General features: G+C 49.6%; 1 protein-coding gene across 2 annotated transcripts in view; it reads left to right on the forward strand.

Annotated features, from left to right (window-relative positions):
* Nucleotides 1-2,169: 2,169 nt before the first annotated feature.
* The window catches only part of Coro7 (coronin 7), a 51,116-nt gene continuing 33,639 nt past the window's right edge, over nucleotides 2,170-19,646 (forward strand). Inside the window, exons 1-7 of one of the 2 annotated variants that reach the window (XM_048332500.1) lie at nucleotides 2,170-2,356; nucleotides 5,230-5,326; nucleotides 6,601-6,675; nucleotides 11,213-11,283; nucleotides 11,737-11,920; nucleotides 12,279-12,355; nucleotides 17,376-17,426. In XM_048332500.1, coding sequence (XP_048188457.1) covers nucleotides 2,297-2,356; nucleotides 5,230-5,326; nucleotides 6,601-6,675; nucleotides 11,213-11,283; nucleotides 11,737-11,920; nucleotides 12,279-12,355; nucleotides 17,376-17,426 — 615 coding nt within the window. In that variant the 5' untranslated portion in view covers nucleotides 2,170-2,296. The remainder of the gene's footprint in view (nucleotides 2,357-5,229; nucleotides 5,327-6,600; nucleotides 6,676-11,212; nucleotides 11,284-11,736; nucleotides 11,921-12,278; nucleotides 12,356-17,375; nucleotides 17,427-19,646) is intronic. The other variant, XM_048332499.1, reaches the window with a different exon arrangement.

Here is a 19,646-nt window from a genome sequence, read left to right on the forward strand (position 1 = left end):
CTCTCGTAATTTTGCGTTGAACAAGGCAAACACTAAGCCTTATCTGTGAACAGTGTGACTGACTGAAGCGACTGTGACTATCCTGCGGGTCCTAGCAAGGGGCGGAACTACAAATCCCGATAGGCAACTCGACATTGGTCGCGCATATCCCAGCAGGCAGTGCGCGGCTGCCTTCTTCGACCCTTGAAAGTTTGCAGCTTGTTGCGTCTGTCAGTCCGCTGGCCAGCAGTTCTCCCACTATCTTCCCTGCCTAACAGGACTGGTACTGCTTAGCCATCTCATAAGCACGTAAGCCTTTTCCAAACCTCTAATCGAGTTTGCTGGTTTATATGAGAGCCGACATACACAAAAATGAGCTTAGTAAGGCTTGTGAACACGTACTATGTCAGTCACCTACTGCGCATCATATACCTATCTTGTGTTAAATACGTTCAGAATATTGGGAGTACCACGATGAATATTACAGCAGAACTTGCCTAGAGGAGCAGATCTCACTGGAGAGAAAGACGCGTTCTTTAATGAGTATCGTTTTGAATGCTATCAAAGATATAGACAGTTGCAAGTAAGCATTAGTCATTCTGCCTTTCAAACGCATGTGCGAGGTTTGCAGTGTGAAGAGGACTGCACTTTGATGAAAAGTACATTGAGGGCTGGGATTATGGCCTAGTGGCAAGAGTGCTTGCCTCCTACACATGAAGCTCTCGGTTAGATTCCCCAGCACCACATATATGGAAAACGGCCAGAAGGGGCGCTGTGGCTCAAGTGGCAGAGTGCTACAGCCTTGAGCGGGAAGAAGCCTGGGATGGTGCTCAGGCCCTGAGTCCGAGGCCCAGGACTGGCCAAAAAAAAAAAAAAAAAAGTACATCGAGTAGGGACACAATATTTCAAGTAATGTAAGGACTTTGAAAGCAGATGTCTTAAGATGTGGAAGTTTGCAAATACCCGAAAAGTAGGGTGTGTAACTGGAGATGAGGCTAGAAAGGTAGACCTGCCAGTTTATTTGCAGAGAGGTTTGAACTTTTCACACAATCACCTTCCCAAGCCCTAGGAAGGGAACATGAGACTTTGTGAATGGGTTTAGGATGATTAATGCTCCTCCCCTTAAGGCATACCCATAATACTGTTCACAAACGTTTTCTGTACATGGGTGTTAATGTAGATATGCAGAGCCTTCAACAATAAAATTCTGGTTGGGCCTGGTGCCAGTGGCTCAAGCCTGTAATCCTAGTGGCTACTCAGGTGGCTAAGATCTGAGGATTTCGGTTTGAAGCATGACATGATCCAGTTATTAAACATTGACAAAGTGTAAGGTTTACTGTATTCCTAGGACATGAGAAATTAGGTACAAAGCAGGACAAGATAGATAACCCTTATGTAGAACTTATTGTGACTGGAGCTTGGCTTCCCAGTGAGGGAAAGTAGCTTCATCTGTGGGACCTTGGCACTGCAAGCTAGAGTTGCCCTGTGATGCAGATGCAGTTTACTAGGTAAAAGCCATTTGTGGCACATCTGGGCCAAGAGTCACATCCCCTATGCCTTCTTCTTGTGGCAAGATTCCTCCCTCTTGTGGGAATCATCCAAATCTGAATTTAAAAATTCAGAGCACAGCTGATGGGCTCTATTCTCAGTGTGGATCTTCCAAGAGCTAGGTTCCCTGAATTGGTGGCTTGGGCACTTTCAATTGACTTTTCTGCCCCAAACTGGAGCTCTACCACTTGAGCCACCCCTTTACTTCCAGCTTCTTGCTGGTTAATTGGAAATAATAATCTCATGGATTAGTCTACTCAGGCTGGCTTCGAACCACGATCCCCAGATGTTAGCCTCCAGAGTAGCTAGACCTGAGCCACCTGTGATTGGCTCTCTCTAACTACTTAAAGTAATTATTGTGGGAGAGCGCAATCGGCCCGCTGAAAAAAGTCTCAAGAACAAACTCTGAACAAGGAATCACAACCGCGGAGCCCGATGCTCTGGCACGCTCCAACGGGTGGTGGACCAAAAGCCGCGGTGTGCACAACCTCCCACCTGCCCCGTAGCGTTTAGGCGTGGGGGCGTGGCACCATGGGATTGCCAAGCGGTCATTGGTCAAGAGGCCGGTCCAGCGCGAGAAAGAAACAGTAGGGTGTGGCCAGGCGGGCCGCAGGCGGTTTCGATTGGGTGGGGGCGTGTAGGGGCGTGGCGTCGAGCGGCGGGCCGCGGGTGGGGCCGGCCGGCAGCGGGAGTAGCGTGGCTCTTCAGCGTGCACCTGAGAACCGACGCCCCTCGTCTTTCAGGCTGCGCCGCGCAGGTCTCTGCCGCCATGAACCGCTTCAAGGTGTCCAAATTCCGGCACACGGAGGCCCGGCCGCCACGCCGGGAGGTGAGCCTAGCCTGCATGCCCTGTCCCTTCGCCCCTGGTCCCCGCTGTCCTCCCCACCACGCACTGGCCCGGCAGTGGATACCCGGTGCCGCCGAGTCCCCCAGAGCCTTCTCCTCCGGGGCGCCTCCTTCAGGCCCCGGCCCAGCGCCCTAGCTGGTCTGTCGCTGCCCAAAGACCAAAGTCCGGAGCTCTGGTGACGCGCTCTGGGCCGCTAGGTGGACCCTGCGGAGTGTCTCGCCTGTCCCTGTCGCCCTGGGACCCCGGAGACTGCGCATCCCTCCCGGCCCGAGCCAGGCCTGAGGCCTGCGGGGCTGCCTGCCTTTCCGGCTTCCGGTCAGCCTCGCAGAGGAGCCGGGGCTGGGGCTCTGCTGCCCGGCTCTTCGTCCTCCGTGCGGTGCCATCCGAGATCGTCTCTGTCCTGGGCCAAGCAGTGGGGAAAATGCCCCTGTTTTCCCTGGCGCCCCTCGACCGGGCGGTGCACCCCTCCCTCGGGTTTCCGCCGGAGCTTCCTCCTGTCGCTGCTGGCGCAAGATCTTCTTTTACTCTCAGTGATGCTTCCCGCGGAGGCTGGGTGTGGCTTGGGGGAAACCAGAGCTGGTGGAGCCCAGAGAAGCCTAGCCCCGTGCTGGGGGGCACCTTCCATTCCCGGAACCGCAGCAGGCTAGCCCTAGTCTGCCACCTCTTGTGTTATCTGGAAGGGCTGGGAGTGTCCTCAGATAATTTGGGATAGGAATTGACCTCTTAGTGATCCCATCAGGGGTCCAAAGCAAGTAGAGGCCTCTCCCTCTCCCTCCCTCCCTCTTCCCCTCCGTTTTCCTCTCTGCTCTTTCCTCTCTCCCTCAACTTTTTTGCTCAACGCGGTGTTCTACCACTGGAGACACAACTCTACTTCCTGATTTTTTGGTAGTTAATTGGCGGTAAGAGCTTCTCAGCAGGCCTCTTCGTCCAACTGCTATCCTCAGATCTCAACCACCTGAGTAGCTAGGATTATAGGCATGAGCCACTGGCACTGGGCTTGACTTTCGTTTAATTTTTTTTTTTTTTTTTTTGCCAGTCCTGGGACTTGAACTCTGAGTCTGGGCACTGTCTCTAAGCTTCTTTAGCTCAAGGCAAGCACTTTACCGCTTGCGTCACAGCACCACTTCCTGCTCTTTTGAGTAGTTTATTGGAGATAAAAGTCTCACAGGGCTGGGAATGTGGCTTAATGGTAGAGTGCTAGCCTAGCATGCATGAAGTCCTGCATTCGATTCCTCAGTACCACGTAACCAGAAAAGGCCAGATGTGGTGCTGTGGCTCAAGTGGTAGAGGCCTAATCTTGAGCAAAAGAAGCTCGGGGACAGTGCCCAGGCCCTGAGTTCAAGATCTCAGGACTGGAAAATAAAAAAAGAGTCTCACAGAGTTTCTGCCTGGACTGTCTTCCAACCATGATCCTCAAATCTCAGCCTCCTGAGTAGCTAAGATTACAGATGTGAGCCACTGGCACCCAGTGCATTTCAATTTTTTGGCAGTATTTTTTATGCCCTACTATGTGCACTACCCAGCTTCTGCACTCACAGCTGTGAATGTCACAGCATTTTCCCTCCCCTGTGGCACTTACAATATCATGAAAGAGACAGCCAGCAAACAGAGATCTCATATTAAGGATACTGCAAGTTTTCATAAGTGCATTGAAGAACACATGAGAGGCTAAGTTGGAGATAGTGAAGTAGGGGTTAACCTTAGAAGGATGGTGGAAAAGGCTTCCTGGAGGAAGTGGCAAGTTAGCTGAAGCCGGAAGGTTGAGAAGTGGAAAAGAGCCTGGTGGAGGAGTAAAAAAGGGAAAAGTTGGGTGGATAGCATGGTTACCAATGAGTCCAGAGCAGTCCTGCAGGAGCCTGGAGACCATAGGAAGAAACTGAGTTTTATTCTACACACAATGGCATGTAGAAAGACAAAAGGTGAGTGTTCAGTGTTTAGATTTATAAGAAAACTGTTGCTCTGAGTGCAGTAAGTACCACATGGGAGGTTTGATGCTTGCTTCTGCATGGGCCTCCATCCAACCAGGTAGACAGATAGGACCACAGAACCAGGAACTGCTTGGCGAGGTGAAGAGTTTATATTTGGGAGGCAGAAGAGCAGGTGTTTTGTTCTGCTTTTCAAAGATAATGTCTTCTCACTATACAATATATACAATTCAGGAGGGGAAAATAATACAAGCTATTCATGTTCTATCAGTGGCCAGTGGACACAAATGGGAAAATTAAATGGTGATGCCATAATGGGGGTGAGGGTGGGGATGAGGAAGATGTTGTCAAAGCAGGAAATGTAAGTACTTGATTCATCTCAGTTTTGGAGAAAATGTTCCCACGGATCCCCACATGTTGGTGCATTAAACATCTCTGTGGGAACAAGGCATTCACTCACCTAGGGAGCTTGGTACAAGTGCATGTTCTGAGGATTCCAGGCCTCTGTTTTCCCCTCCTGAATTAATGGTGTTTTTCTCCTGTGCTTGGAAAAGGTTCTGAGGGGGCCCTCAGCAGAGAACTGGGGACGCTGAGCCCATCTTCTGTTTCAGTGGCTCACTCTGACTTCCTCTGCCTGCCTCCCTCCCTCCATCTTAACAGAAACAAGTCCCTCTACCCATTCACTTCCTTCTGACAGCCTCCTCCCCCTTATTAAGGAACTGACTTGCTAAGCAAAACTACTCCTTTAGATTATTTCAAGAACATTTTTTTCTAAGGGACTGTGTGAGCGGTAACAGGGTTTGATCCAGAGGAATGCATTTATTGTGGTACAGCTTTAAGATAGACCTCACTGGATTATGGCCACTGCTTTAAGCATGAACAGAGAGACCCAGCCCTCACCTTGTATTTCTTCCTATTTGTCTTTTCCAGGCCTGGATCAGTGACATTCGTGCAGGGACTACCCCCACATGTGGCAGTCATATCAAATCGAGCTGTAGCTTGATTGCCTTCAATTCTGACCGTCCAGGTAGGGGTGGTGATGGTTACAGGGGAGTAGGTTCAGACCTTGTCATCATAGATAAGATAAGGAGGAAGGTTAGGATTATACCTGCTAGAGAGCAGGAGCAGTGGTGGTGGTGGGCTGGGAGAGTTTAGAGGGGAGCATCACATAGGGCTTCTATCAGCACAAAATGGTTAACATAATCAGATTGATTTTGTGTGTATGTGTGCGTGTGCCAGTACTGGGGCTTGAACTCAGGGCCTGGGCTCTGTCCCTTAATTTTTTCATTCAAGGCTGGTATTCTACCACTTAAGTCATAGCTCCACTTTTGGCTTTTCTGTAGTTAATTGGAGATAAGGGTCTTATGTAACTGTAACCCCTCTGTATATCACCTTTATAATATCATAAAAAATAATTTTAAAAAGACTCTCATGAACTTTTCTTCCTAGACTGGCTTTCTGAACTAAAACGACCGAAAAAGCCAAGAGTAGTAGGGCACTAGTCTTGAACAAAAGAAGCTCAGGGACAGGGGGGAAAAAAATCAAGTTGGGGCTGGGGATATGGCCTAGTGGCAAAAGTGCTTGCCTCCTATACATGAAGCCCTGGGTTCAATTCCCCAGCACCACATATAAAGAAAACGGCCAGAAGTGGCGCTGTGGCTCAAGTGGCAGAGCAAAAAGTGCAGAGCAAAAAGTGGCAGAGCAAAAAGAAGCCAGGGACAGTGCCCAGGCCCTGAGTTCAAGCCCAGACTAGCAAAAAAATAAAATAAAATAATAAAGTTGAACAGGATGGTGTATATCTGTAATCCTAGCCCTTAGAAGTCCAAAGCAGGGAGATAGTGATTTCTGGGCCTGGGCTACATAGTGAGACCCTGTCTCAGAAAACCCTTTGGCTGCTTAGTATAATGTAGACTTCAAATCAATTGTTTGAGAAGTCAAGGGCTTCAGGTAGAGCACTATCCAAAAACTGACATATGGTATCAACCCAGTCTCTCTCAGTCCCTCTCTGCTGCCTTAGGGGTTGGCTTCTGTCTCTGGTAAAGGTGGGAGAACTGTCAGTGGCCAGAGAGAAAACTTCTCCTTCCAGCAGCCTCTCGTTCCACACACAGGTGTACATCTTACCTGGGGAAGAACCAGCCCTGGGCTATTCACTGTGTCTGTGTCTACAGGTAGACTGGGACTAGGAGTCTACTTGTAGACTACCAGGCTGAGTTTTGGGTATGACCTCTCTAGAGGTTCTGGTCTAGGAGGTAACTAGTCCCTATTAGACCCAAAGTCAAAGCCCCTGTGTTTGTTTCATAGGTGTGTTGGGTATTGTACCTCTGGACAGCCATGGGGAGGACAAGAGACATGTGGCCTACCTGGGTTGCCATTCAGGTGAGTGAGTACTTGATCTAGGACTCCTTCAGCTTCTCTGGGGCCAGGGAATCATACACACTTGGTGTTACTATCTACACTGAGTGTTCTTACAAGGTTCTCAGGCTCCATAGGCTCAACCTGATTTAAAATTTGGGCCTGGGCAGAAAGGAGGAAAGAAAGTACCCCAGGTCATCAATTAGGTGGAGGGCTTGAGACTGGCACTGTGTGGCTCTTAGCCTAGTGTCCTCTCCTAGAGTGCCACTAGGCACTAGCACTGTTGTCAGCCAGGCTGCACAGGACCCTTCAAGGAGTTGGCTATGCTGGGTGGCAGGGCTGGAGATGGGTCCTCACAAAGGGTTTTTGTCTGCTGTACTTGCTTCTAGGGATGCCTGGCTTTCTCCCTGACAGCCTGCGGGCAGACTTCATCTTCCTTATCTAGTTACAGCAGCTATGGGCCTAAGCTCTGACTGGTGTTCCTGGTCACTCTTTGGAAGGCCATGGGGTAGAACTGTCGGTAGATTCTTGGCCCAATGGACTGCTCAGTGAAGAGATTTTGACAGTGATGATGATGGTGGTTGGAAAAGATGACAAAGATTTGTCTAGAGTGCTTTGTGTGTTAAGTTATACCATCTTGGTTTTCTGATCTAAACTTACAAAAAGAATTGTCGCCCAGTGCTTGTGGCTCATGCCTGTAATCCTAGCTACTCAGCAAGCTGAGATCTGAGGATCCAGTTCAAAGCCAGCCTGGGCAAGAAAGTCCATGAGACTTTTATCTCCAGTTAACCATCAAAAAGCTGAAAGTGGAGCTGTGGCTCAAGTGGTAGAGGGCTAGCCTTGAGCAAGAAATGGTAAGGGACATTGCCCAGGCCATGAGTTCAAGCTTTAAGACCAGCACACGTACACATAAAAAAGAATTAAGGCATTTGTGCTATAAACACTGCTTACTTGAAATGAAAAAAAAAAAATGACGTTTTAAAGTTAAAGCTGTAACTACCAGGCAGTTAATCGGCCTCAGGCAGCCACCAATCAGTTCCCTTACTACCTCTGAAGCAGACCTGTGCCACATAAGCCAACGGTTGTTTTTGTAAATACTTGTTTTTCATACATATCTATACTGATGCTTGAAGTCCAGGCTTCTTGGTGTCATTTAGCTTTTACTGTTCACAGTTGGCCCTCTACCATTTGAGCCATACACACTGCCAGTTCTGACTTTTTGCTAGATAATTGGAGATAAGAATCTCTAGGATTGGGCTGGGGATATGGCCTAGTGGCAAGAGAGTTTGCCTCGTATACATGAAGCCCTGGTTTCAATTCCCCAGCACCACATATACAGAAAATTGCCAGAAATGGCGCTGTGGCTCAAGTGGCAGAGTGCTAGCCTTGAGCAAAGAGAAGCCAGGGACAGTGCTCAGGCCCTGAGTCCAAGGCCCAGGACTGGCCAAAAAAAAAAGGAATCTCTAGGATTTATCTACCCCGATTGGCTCCTAACCTTGGTCCTCAGATCTTAACCTCTGGAACACCTAGGATTACAGGTTGTGAGTCACTAGCACCTGACTTGTAAATACTTCTTTTGGAACAGAGCCCTGCCATTCACTGTCCTGTTTCTTGCAAGGGCAGAGTTGAGAAGGTTATTTATTTATTTTCTTTGTTTTTTGGTTGTGAGGATGGAGCCCAGGGCTTCAGGCATGCTAAGTAAGCACATGGCTTACCACTGAACTTTGCCCCTGGCCAATGTTGAATAGTTTTGACAGAGACTGAGTGTGAAGTCCTGAACTGGGTACTGCCTCACTCTTAGCAGGAAGAATTTTCTAGCCTCTGCTCTGTAGATTGGCCTTTTCTCGACCTGAATGGAATCATACAAGACAGTCTTTCTAAGATCTTAAGATCTCAGCCTCCTGAGTACCTATGATTACAGGCATGAGCCACCAACACACAGCCCCATTATTTTTAACAGAGTCTTGCTATGTAAACTGTCCTTGAACTCACAGTCTTCCTGCCTCAGCCTACTGGGTGCTATGATTCTAGACACTGCCTTTGCTGTGTGTGTGTGTGTGTGTGTGTGTGTGTGTGTGTGTGTGTGTGTGTGTACTGGGGCTTGAACTTGGGGCTTCAGACTCTCAGCCTTTTTGCTCATGGCTGCCACTTGAGCCAAGCCCAGAATTCCAGCTTTTTGCTAGTTACTTGAAGGTAAGGATCTCTCAGATTTTGTCTGCCCAAGCTGGCTTTGAACCTCAATCCTCAGATCTCAGCCTCCTAAGTAACTAGGATTATAAGCATGAGTCACCAGTGCATAATTTGCCTTTTTTTTTTTGCCAGTTCTGGGGCTTGGGACTCAGAGCACTGTCCCTGGCTTCTTTTTGCTCAGGCTGGCACTCTACCTCTTGAACCACAGCACCGCTTCTGGCTTTTTCTGTTTATGTGGTGCTGAGGAATCAAACCCAGGACTTCATGGATGCTAGGCAAGCACTCTACCACTAAGCCACATTCCCAGCCCCTAATTTACCTTTTGATACTTTCTACATATAGAGGAGCTACCCCAAGTTGGTGCTATTTGAAAGATGGCGAGCACTCTATTCCTAGTGTACTCTAAATAGAAACTAGACTATGCAGGTTGTGCCATTGGTGCGGCAACTCTTCAGACTCTCTTCCTCTGCATACAAGCTCTTTTAGAGGTCGCTGAGCTCAGTTCCTGCAGAAAACTGGGACAGGCAGGGCTAAGGCTACTGTCTGCGTTTTAGGGCTCCCTTCAGCCCAGCAGCCAGCATTGCAGAGCCAGTGGGCACCTGGAGCAGTCTGGTATGTAAGCCATTGGGTGGCTCATGGCCCTCTCCTACTTCTGGGAAAGGCAGTATAGAATCAAATTGTTAAGTACAATTTCCAGAACTGTCTGAGCCTGACCCTTGGACCATCTCTTCTAAGCTATGTGGCTCTGAGCAAGTTACTTCCCTTCTCTGAGTTTCAGTGTCCTTACCTTCATGTTGGGGTGATGCTATCTGATGCACTGTTGGTAAGAGTTGGGGAATGTATGCACAGAAGTACCTAGCACAGCTGGGTGCCAGTGGCTCATGCCTGTAGTCCTAGCTACTCAGGGGGCTGAGATCTGAGGTTCAAAGCCATCCTGGGCAGGAAAGTCCATGAGACTCTTATCTCCAATTAACCACCAGAAAACCAGAAGTGGTGCTGTGGCTCAAGTGCTAAAGCACTAGCCTTTAGCTGAAGAGATCAGGGACAGTGCCCAGGCTGTTCAAGCCCCAGGACAGACAAAAAAAAAAGTACCTAGTATAGGTACATTCATTTCATTCAACTCTTACTGCATCTCATTTCTTTGGAAAATGCCATGCTACCAGTGCCCCTGGCAGACCCAGCCACCACCAGTTATGGCTACAAGGTTCCAAGGCTTGTCTTGCTGGCGGATTTCAGGCAGGAGCCATTGCAGAAATGCCTGCCCATGTCTACTCCCCTCCCCCTGTCTCCTCTGGCCAAGAGGAAAGCAGTCCTTCTCAGCTTCACTGGGATGTAGGCAGAGAGGATGACGGACAATGGCTGGGCTACAAGTCCTGCTTGTACTCCTTCCCTCTCCGCCCATCCTTCATCTTGCATCTCCATCCTATACCACTGTTGGGGTTCTTTCTCTGACCCGGCTCAGATGCTTATTTCTTTCTCTCTTATTACCCTCCGTATCGTCCTCTCCCCTAACCCTCGATCTGCAGGTAAGTTAGAGTGAGACGTAGGGGTCACTCCGGCCTGGCGTGCGCGCGACCTACGTGGTAATGTGACCGCTATCCTTCCCTGGGAGCTAGCGTACATAGACCACGGAGTAGGCTTCTGAGAGCGAACTAACTTTATTGAGAGAAGGTCAAGGGGAGATGATCCCGAAGGAAGGGGGTTGGCCAGGATTCTGATAGGCTGTGAGCTGTCACGTGACCCCCAAGGGCTAATGTCACTTGAGCCCACCGAACCCGGGTGGGGTTGGTGGGCGCCCAGCTGGCTGGCAGGTTGGAGGGCTGTTGGCCCAACCGGTTTCTCTGGATTCCAATCTAGAGGGGGTAGCAGGTCCGCATTCCCCATGGCTGGGGGAGGTGCATCAAGCCCCTTCCATCAAGGCGAGAAAGATGGACCCCAACATACCACCAGCCCCATTTCCCTTCTGAGTGGTGGCTCCCTCTGTGTTCTACATTCTCCTCCCCACCAAAGCACTGAAATAAGCTCCAGTTGCTCATGTCAAAAAAAGAAGGGTTTGGGGGACAGTTCCTGGGGACTTTCCACAGCTGGATATGTTACTTAGGAGGTTCTGGGCTGGCAGTGGTGGCTGAGCAAGTTCAAGGAGCTTCTCCTGCCCACCTCCTGATGCTAGGGCTCTTGGAGACACATCCCAATGCATGCAGAGGGGGCGTAGGTCATTTGCCCCCTGCCATCTAGGGGGAACCTGGCTCTGGAGACCTTCAACTGCTTCTGTCAGGGTATAAGGTGTCTTGGTCTTTGTTCCCCCTGGAGAGGAGGAACCATTGGGTTGGAACAAGGATGTTTGGTAGATCGAACTGCTCTTCTCCCACAGACCAGGTCACCGACTTGGACTTCTCTCCCTTTGATGACTTCCTCCTGGCCACTGGCTCAACTGACAGAACGGTGAGTGGGGCCAGTTTGAGTTGCTGCCACATCTTATCTGAGTCCCCAGGCTTTTGTCCCTTCTCTTGGTGGCCCCCAAGTATCTACCCTGAGCTGTGGTTGACTTTCTCTTATATTTCTGATTGCCCAAGGGAGGCAGGCAGGGGTGATGTGGGAGGTTGGAGGAGACAGCAGAGCCCCTGACCCCACTTATGTGTCTTCTCTACCAGCCTCCAAACATAACCTAGGACCCTCACACTGGTGACCCTCCAACTTTCCCAAGACACATAGTATACAGCTACTTAGCCCAAAGAGCTGAGGCTGTGGGGTGCCCTGACAGGCCCAGTAGTGTGGTCCTAGTAGTGATCTGCCTTGTTCCAACATGGAATCTCATGGGGTGGGGAAGCCCTGGGCGAGGCTGGCTAAAGGCAGCAAGGCCCCCCAGCCCTGCCATAAACTACATCTTGCCCATAGGTGAAGTTCTGGCGGCTGCCAGGCCCTGGCCAGGACCTGCCCTCAGTGCCTGGGGTGGTGTTGGGTCCTGAGGAGCTACCAGTGGAAGTACTGCAGTTTCACCCTGTTGTGGATGGTGTTCTGGTGAGCACAGCAGGCCGCACTGTGAAGATCTGGGACGTAGCCAAGCAGCAGCCCCTGACAGGTAGTACAGTATGCAGCCCTTCTTCTCCTTGTTGGTGTTGTTAGTAACTTGAATTAAAAAATAAGTGTCAGGAGCAGGGATGGGGGCTCAGTTGGTAGAGCACTTAGCTAGCATGCCCAAGTAGAATTGATCCTAGGGGACGCAAAGTCCAAGTCAGGGAGCTGGGAGCCTTTGAGGGTCATTGAGTGGCAGCACATGACCTCATGAAGATAGAGGTAAAGTAAGAAACCTTGGATGCAGATGTAGCAGATCTGGAAGGGGTTTCTGGCCCTTTCCTGTCCCAGCTGAAAGGGACCCTTGCTGCTGTCTTTGCTTTGGGCATTACCCCAGGCCTGTCCCCACCCAATTCCATCTACAGAGCTGGTGAGCCACGGAGACCTGGTCCAGAGTGCTGTCTGGAGCCGAGATGGAGTCCTTGTGGGCACGACTTGCAAGGTAAGCAGGCAGTGAGCACTTGTGGCCTTTGTGTGGGGACAGCTTATGCTATTTAACCCTTGACTGTGCTTTGCAAGTTCAGCACTGAGGTCAGGAGGGCCATTTTTGAGCCCCCTCCTCTACTTGGAACCCTCTTAGAAGGACCTTGAAAGGAAAGCCTCCTACTGGTCCCTGGTCTGTGCCATTCAGCTCCCTTCTACTTTGAGCCAGCTTCATCCACTGCTTGTCTGGTTTGTCTAAACACTCTTCCTTCCTATGAGGCTAGTGTTCAGCTGCATCTGTACCCAAGCACTGGGCCACCCCTGTGCTGGTAGAGCAGCCAACTCACATCAAGAGAGTACAGATAAGAGGGTGGTTTTGACCTGTGACCCGTCTCTGAAAGGAACATGCAGCCTAGAGCTGGTCAGATTCTGGGAAGGTTTGGTTGGCCAGGGGCAAGGCAGGCAGGAAAAGCACACTGACTGGAGGAAGCCACTGGTCCAGATGTCTTCCAGCCACTTGGAGAGACAGGTGCTGTGGCCTCTCACATGAGGGGCTTTGAATAAGGATTGTGCCTGTTGCTATAATGGCAGCTGATCAGCAGTCAAGTACTAAAAGCCAGAACAGCCAGTGATGACAGAAATAAGCTTTCCTTTGCCTGCCATGGGGACAGAACATAACCAAGGCAGGCAGTGTCTAAACTCAGATGCATGATGACCTTCAGGGATGGGAAGGACAAAGCAGCTTGGTGGGTGATGCCAGCTCCCTCGTGTGGCTATACCATTGCTTACTTGTTGGTGTTGTACAGGCAGAAGTCCAGGCCCCTGAGGGATTGTGCTATTTCCCCAGGGGGAAACATTTCTCCTCTAAGCACAAAACCTCAAGCTGCAGGAATGAAAGATGGTGGGAGTGATGCTATGGAATGACCCCCTGCTCCTGCCCCTGCTTCCTGGACTCAAATATTCACCCTGTGGGTATTCAGCAACATTACCAGGTCAGCACCTGTCTAGGCACAGGTGCTGAGACCAGCAGATGCCCGAGTCCTGTATCCACTGCTGCCTTCCTTAGTTTAAAAGTATCCTGGGTTCAGCTCCCAACACAGAGCCCTTGTAGTATGGTGTTGGGAGCTGGAAGTGCCCCCTGTGACTACAGGCCAGGTGGAAATGCTCATGGTTTGCCATGGGAATCTCACCAGAGCCCCTTTGCCAGTATCAATAGGCTGAGCTAGGCTATGCATCGGTTTATATACTATGGCTGCCCATGCTTAGGGCAGGCTGTTTGGGGTTGGTGTGGGACATATGCCTTCCCATTGGAGCCTGTTACCTGCCTCTCTCTCTTCGTTTGGAGACCTCCCTGTTGCTGGTTTCTACTTGCTTCCTGCTTCTGGTGGTGTGGAGCAACTCTGTTCCCAGGGCCACTACAGCCTCTGTAGCTCCTTCCTTGTACTTTTCCCTAAGAAGGGACCTCCCTGGGCCAGTGAAGAAGAAGGTGGTCACTAGAGGGCGTGCCAGCCTTGTGGATAGTTAGGGCAGTTCTCTGCAGTGAGTGAGTCCAGGGAAGACAGAGTAGAGCTCGATTCCACCCCTTTACCTGACCCAGAACAGCTTCAGGGTTCACTCTGAATCCTGGTTTGCATCCATACTTAAACTACTACACTCAATGGCTCAGCTACCTTCATGTAGCTTGCTGGGTGCCAAGAACTGAGTTTTGTACCAGAATTTACTAAGAGGTGGAACCAAAGCATCTAACTGTTGGATGAGTGGATAAACCAACAAAAGATGGCATGTACACACAATGGAATACTATATAGCCTTAAAAGCGAAGGAAATGGGCTAACAATGAGGCTTAGTGGTAGAGGGCTTGCTTAGCATGCATGAAACCCTGGGTTTGATTCCTCACTACCATATAAACAGAAAAAGCCAGATGTGATGCTGTGGCTCAAGTAGTAGAATATTAGCCTTGAGCAAAAGAAGCTCAAGGACAGTGCCCAGACCCTGAGTTCAAGTCCTAGGACTGGCAAAAAAAAAAAGGCGGGGGGCATCCTGTTATAGCTTACAACACAGATGGACTTGAAAAAAATAGCATTTCATTATGCTAAATGAAACTTCCCTCTGTGTCTCTGTCTCTGTCTCTGTCTCTCTGTGCCAGTACTAGGACTTGAATTCAGGGCTCTCATTCTTACTTGGCTTTCTTGCTCTTGTTATCACTTAATTTTTTATTTATTTATTTAATTAATTTATTTTTATTTTTGCCAACACCACCACCTCCTGGATTACTGTGGCATTTTTTGTAAAATTGGGTGTATTAGTCCTCTGGTTTTATGCTCCTTCAATTTTGTGTTAATTATTCTGGGTTATTTGTTCCCTCCTCCCCTCAAGATCTTACTGGATCCCAGGCTGGCCTAGAACTTCTGATTCTCCTGACTTGGCCTCCCAAATGCTATGATTACAAATATGAACCACCATGCTTGGCTTCTTCATCTAAGCTTTAGAGTCAGATTGTCAGTATTCACAAGTTAACTTGCTGGAATTTTGATTAGGATTGTATGGTATCCATAGAACAAATTAGACACAACTGTTATCACAGCAACTTTAAGTTTATCTATTTATTTAGATCTTCTTTGATGTGTGTGTGTGTGTGTGTGTGTGTGTGTGCCATATGTACATGCGTGTGTGCCAGCCAGAACTAGGGCTTGAACTCAGTGCCTGGGCACTGTCCCTGAGCTCTTTTGCTTAAGGCTGGCACACTGCCACTTGAGCTATAGTTCCATTTCTGGCTTTTTGTGATTAACCGGAGATAAAGAGTCTCTTGGACTTTTCCTGCTCAGGTTGACTTCAACCTGTGATCCTTAGATCTCACCCTCCTGAATACCTAGGATTACAGGTGTGAGCCACTAATGGCAAGTTTTCTTTGATTTCCTTTATCAGAATTCTGTAGTTTCCCTCATATTTGTTGATATATATTTTGTGTGATTTATAACTAAGAATTTCTGGTGCTGATATAAGCAGTCATGATTTTGGGTTTTTGTTTTATTTTTTCAGCCAGTCTTGGGGCTTGAACTCAGGACCTGGGCACTGTCCCTGAACTTCTTTTGCTCAAGGCTAGTGCTCTACCACTTGAGCCACAGCGCCACTTTCAGTTTTTGATTAGTTAATTGGAGATAAGAGTCTCACAGACTTTCCTGCCCAGGCTGGCTTCCAACCACGATCCTTAGATCTCAGCCTCCTGAGTAGTTGGAATTATAGGTGTGAACCACTAGCATCTGGCAACAGTAATGTTTTTAATTCAAAGTCCAATTGTTATTTTCCAAAACATGAAAATAGAATCTGTGATGTTCATGCTATGAAAAGAAATTCTAGTCAGCCACACTCCCCACCCCTCATACCCAGCATTTACACCTTGGCCTATGCTGGTCAGTACCTTTCTCCTTGCTCAGCAAACTCCCAAAATGTACAAGAACATGGTCACATAAATAGAGATTTTTGTTTATTTTGACCACAGTAGATTCACACCATGCCATGTTATTCTGAAACTTCCTTTTTGTATGTAACAGTTTATTGCCACCAATTATGGCCAAGCCTATAAATAGTGGACACAGACTCTGCCCTGACCTGTCTGTGCCCAGGTTGTCTTTTTCCTACCCCTCTCCCCCTGCTCCCCAGGTGTAGTGCTTCTGCCCCAGTTCTTTTTTATTTTGAGCCTTGTACCAGGGCTTCAACTCAGGGTCTCACATTCTTCCTTTTTTGGCTCAAGGCTGGAGCTCTACCACTTGAGCCATACTTTTTCTGGGTAATTAGAGAAAAAACAACAACTCAGATTTCTCTACACAGGCTTGTTTTAAAACATGGTCATATCTCAGCCTCCTGAGTAGCTAGGATCACAGGTGTGAGATGCTGGTATCTGGCTTTGGCCAGTTCTTTTCTTTTTTTGCCAGTTCTGGGCCTTGAACTCAGGGCCTGAGCACTTTTCCTGGCTTCCTTTTTGCTCAAGGCTAGCTCTGCCACTTGAGCCTCAGTGCCACTTCTGGCTTTTTCTATTTATGTGGTGCTGAGGAATCAAACCCAGGACTTCATGCATGCAAGGCAAGCACTCTACCACAAGCCACATTCCCATCCCCTCTGTCCAGTTCTTTATGCACTTTATATACTGTGTACACACCCACATACATTATTCCACAACGGTCCACAACTTTAAGGACCTGGGTAAAGGTATGGACATTTTATTTCAGTACAGTTCCCCATGCCGCCCGCCACCCCTCCCCGCCCTGTTTATCTGTTTCCATCTTGGCCCTGGGGTAATATGGTTAGTAACTGCTAAGAGGATGGTTAAGGAGTGTCAGTTAGGCTTTCTAGTTTACAGTTTTGGAAGTGCAAAAATGATGTCATCACATGAGCCAGGCTGGGCCAAGCACAGGGCTAGACAGACAGGTGTGGCCAGCAACCTCTATTTCTCTGTATATGGAGGGGTCATATGGGTCATTCTGTTTGTTTGTTTGTTTTTGGTGCTGGTCTTGGGCTTGAACTCAGATCCTGGGTGCTGTCCCTGAGCTTCTTTTGCTCAAAGCTAGCCACTTGAGCCACAGCTCCACTTCCAGCTTATTTTGTATTTAGTGGCGATAGGGATCTCACAGACTTTACTTGCTGGGCTGGCTTCAAACCACAGTCTTAAGCCCCTTGAGTAGCTAGGATTACAGGCATGAGCCACTGGCACCTGCCAAGGAGGAGTCATGCTGATAGTATCGCTTCATAAGGCTGTTGGAAAGATGAGGAGCAAGTGAGTGTGTGTGATGTGCTTAGCACACTCTGTATGCACAAGGAGGTGAACTTTTGTCTCTTCCTGTAGTCTTCTGAGTAACTATATAGGAAGAAGACATGCCTTGGTATAAGGAGGAACTTAGTTGGGGGAGGGTCTCCTGGTGCACGGTGACTCCTTGCATACTGGGGTATGAGCCAATCAGGACCTGGGGTCAGGGAGACAGGCTGGCCCCAAGGATCCTCTGGCCCTAAATGTCTGCTCTCTGTTTCCTTCTGTGCTTTTTCAGGACAAGCAGCTGCGGATCTTTGACCCCAGAGCAAGTGCTAAGGCCTCTCAGGTAAGTTGTGTGGGAGGCAGGGTACATGGAAGGCAGTGTGCAGGGTGAGGACGCTGTGGTTCCAGCATAGGGAGGGAAGGAGGGGCAGACTCGGGCTCCTGGCATGGCCCCTGGGAGGCGGGCTGCTGCTCTTGGTGATGCTCCCGCTGGAAGATTTTTCTGGGGGCGTGAGTTCTGGGTCCTGGGAGGTTATAGCTTTGATCACAGGGTGCGGTGCAGCCAAGCGGCCCATGGGGCTTGTTGATAGAGGCATCCTCTGGCTTCAAGAACGTAATTTGAGATTCCAGATTCCTCCCCCTCTCTGAGACCCCACTCTCCCTGCCTGGCATGGTCAGCAGAGACCAGCTGCAGAGAAGCAGAGAGATTCCTGCCATCCTCCGTGCCCCTCAGGTCTTACAGTGGACCCTGGGGTGGGCAGGTCTGCCAGCGGCCTTGAGTGGAAAATCCAGATTTGAGCTTGAAGTCCTGAGTTCAAGCTCCAATACCAGCACGCGCGTGCATGCGCACACACACAAATAGTAAAATTTATCTAGCCCAAATATGGCATTCTTTTTGTGGGGCTGCCCCCCATTTCACCTCAGAATGCTATCCACAAGGAACAGCACACCTTAATGGCTACCACAATATGGTCAGTTACTGCACTCAGTCCAGTTGAACTGAGAGCCAGGGGCTGTGGGTGGTTGGGCCTGTGTACCAGGTGCAGAGTATGTGCAGCGGTTCAAACAAGGAAACTCGGACCTAGGGTTCCTGCAGCAAGCACAGAGCTGCTGGGGAGTCAGTCTTTCTTCCAACAAAAGCCACATAGGCAGCAGCTGATAAGCCAAGACACGTAGCCCTGCCCTGTGATTGCTGGGAGGGTTTAGCACTTCACTGAGCAACTGGCCTTGGAGCTGAGTTCCGAATTTCACCAGGAGACACACATAGATGGCCTGAGCTTATTACCAAAGAGGCACAGAGGGGAAACAGACCATGTGAAGGACCTAGTCCTTGAGCTGTAACACCAATAGAGGGTTTTAAGCAATAAAATCTATCAGTGGATTTATATTTCTCAAAAGAACTTTCTAGAAACTGACGTTTCTTCCCCCAGGGAGGTGAAGTGTAGGGTTCTGCTGCCAACTCTGGGAGGAGCTCCCCAACAAAGATCCAGGCCCATCCCTCTTCCCATTTCCAGGACTGATTCACTACAAGGGGTCAAGGGTAAAGTTATCTAAGAGCCAGGCTCTAGTGGCTCATGCCTGTAATCCTTGCTACTCGGGAAGCTGAGATCTAAGGATTGAGGTTTGAAGCCAGCTCATGCAGCAATGTCTGAGAAACTCTTATCTCCAATTAACCAGCGAAAAGTCAGAAATTGAGGTGTGCTTCAAGTGATAGAATACCAGCCTTGAGTGGAAAATCCAGATTTGAGCTTGAAGTCCTGAGTTCAAGCTCCAATACCAGCACATGCATGCGCGTGCAAACACACATACACACAAATAGTAAAATTTTCTAGCCCAAATATGGCATTCTTTGTGTGGGGCTGCCCCCCATTTCACCCTCAGAATCCTATCCACAAGGAACAGCACACCTTAATGGCTAACACAATATGGTCAGTTACTGCACTCAGTCCAGTTGAACTGAGAGTGTCTGGCAGGTAAATTGAGCCAAGCAGGCAGTTTGACATTTTACCTGGTAGCTTTCTTTGACCTCTAAGTCACTGGCCTCCCTGCCTCGGTATGTGGGCAATACATGGGCATCTGCATTCATGCTCACTGGGCCTCAGATTGGGCCAGCTCCCTGCGTGTTTTCTTCCTCTCCCCCTCCTTGGTGGGGTCCTCCCAGCCTTCCTCCGCCTTCATCCTGTTCTCACAGGGGTGGGCGGTTATTGAGGCCGAGGTGGAACAGGAGTGGCTGCCGGCCAGGGGGCTCCCAGCTCTTGAAGAGTGCAGGCACAGCTTGGGTCTGGGTCTGGAGGAGCCCCTGGAGGGGGGCTTGGGCAGGAGACCTGGGAAGAGCGTGGGCGGCTCCCCCAGCTGCTGGGACAGTGCCAATGCTTGGCCCTGCTGCTGAACTGTGCTGAGCAGTGGGGGCTGCACTGGGCCTGGAATGCTGCCCTCCGCCAGCCCTGCCCCCCACTTCCGCCAAGGGCATCTGGCCCACACCTGGCTTCTATTAGGAAAACCGCTGCTGGCGGCCAGGGTAGTGTGAGCTGAGGGGCCGGCTTGGGGAGAGGCCTCTGAGCGT

The sequence above is a fragment of the Perognathus longimembris genome, chromosome 23 (assembly GCF_023159225.1).
Source record: "Perognathus longimembris pacificus isolate PPM17 chromosome 23, ASM2315922v1, whole genome shotgun sequence".
NCBI classification, from domain to species: Eukaryota; Metazoa; Chordata; class Mammalia; order Rodentia; family Heteromyidae; genus Perognathus; species Perognathus longimembris.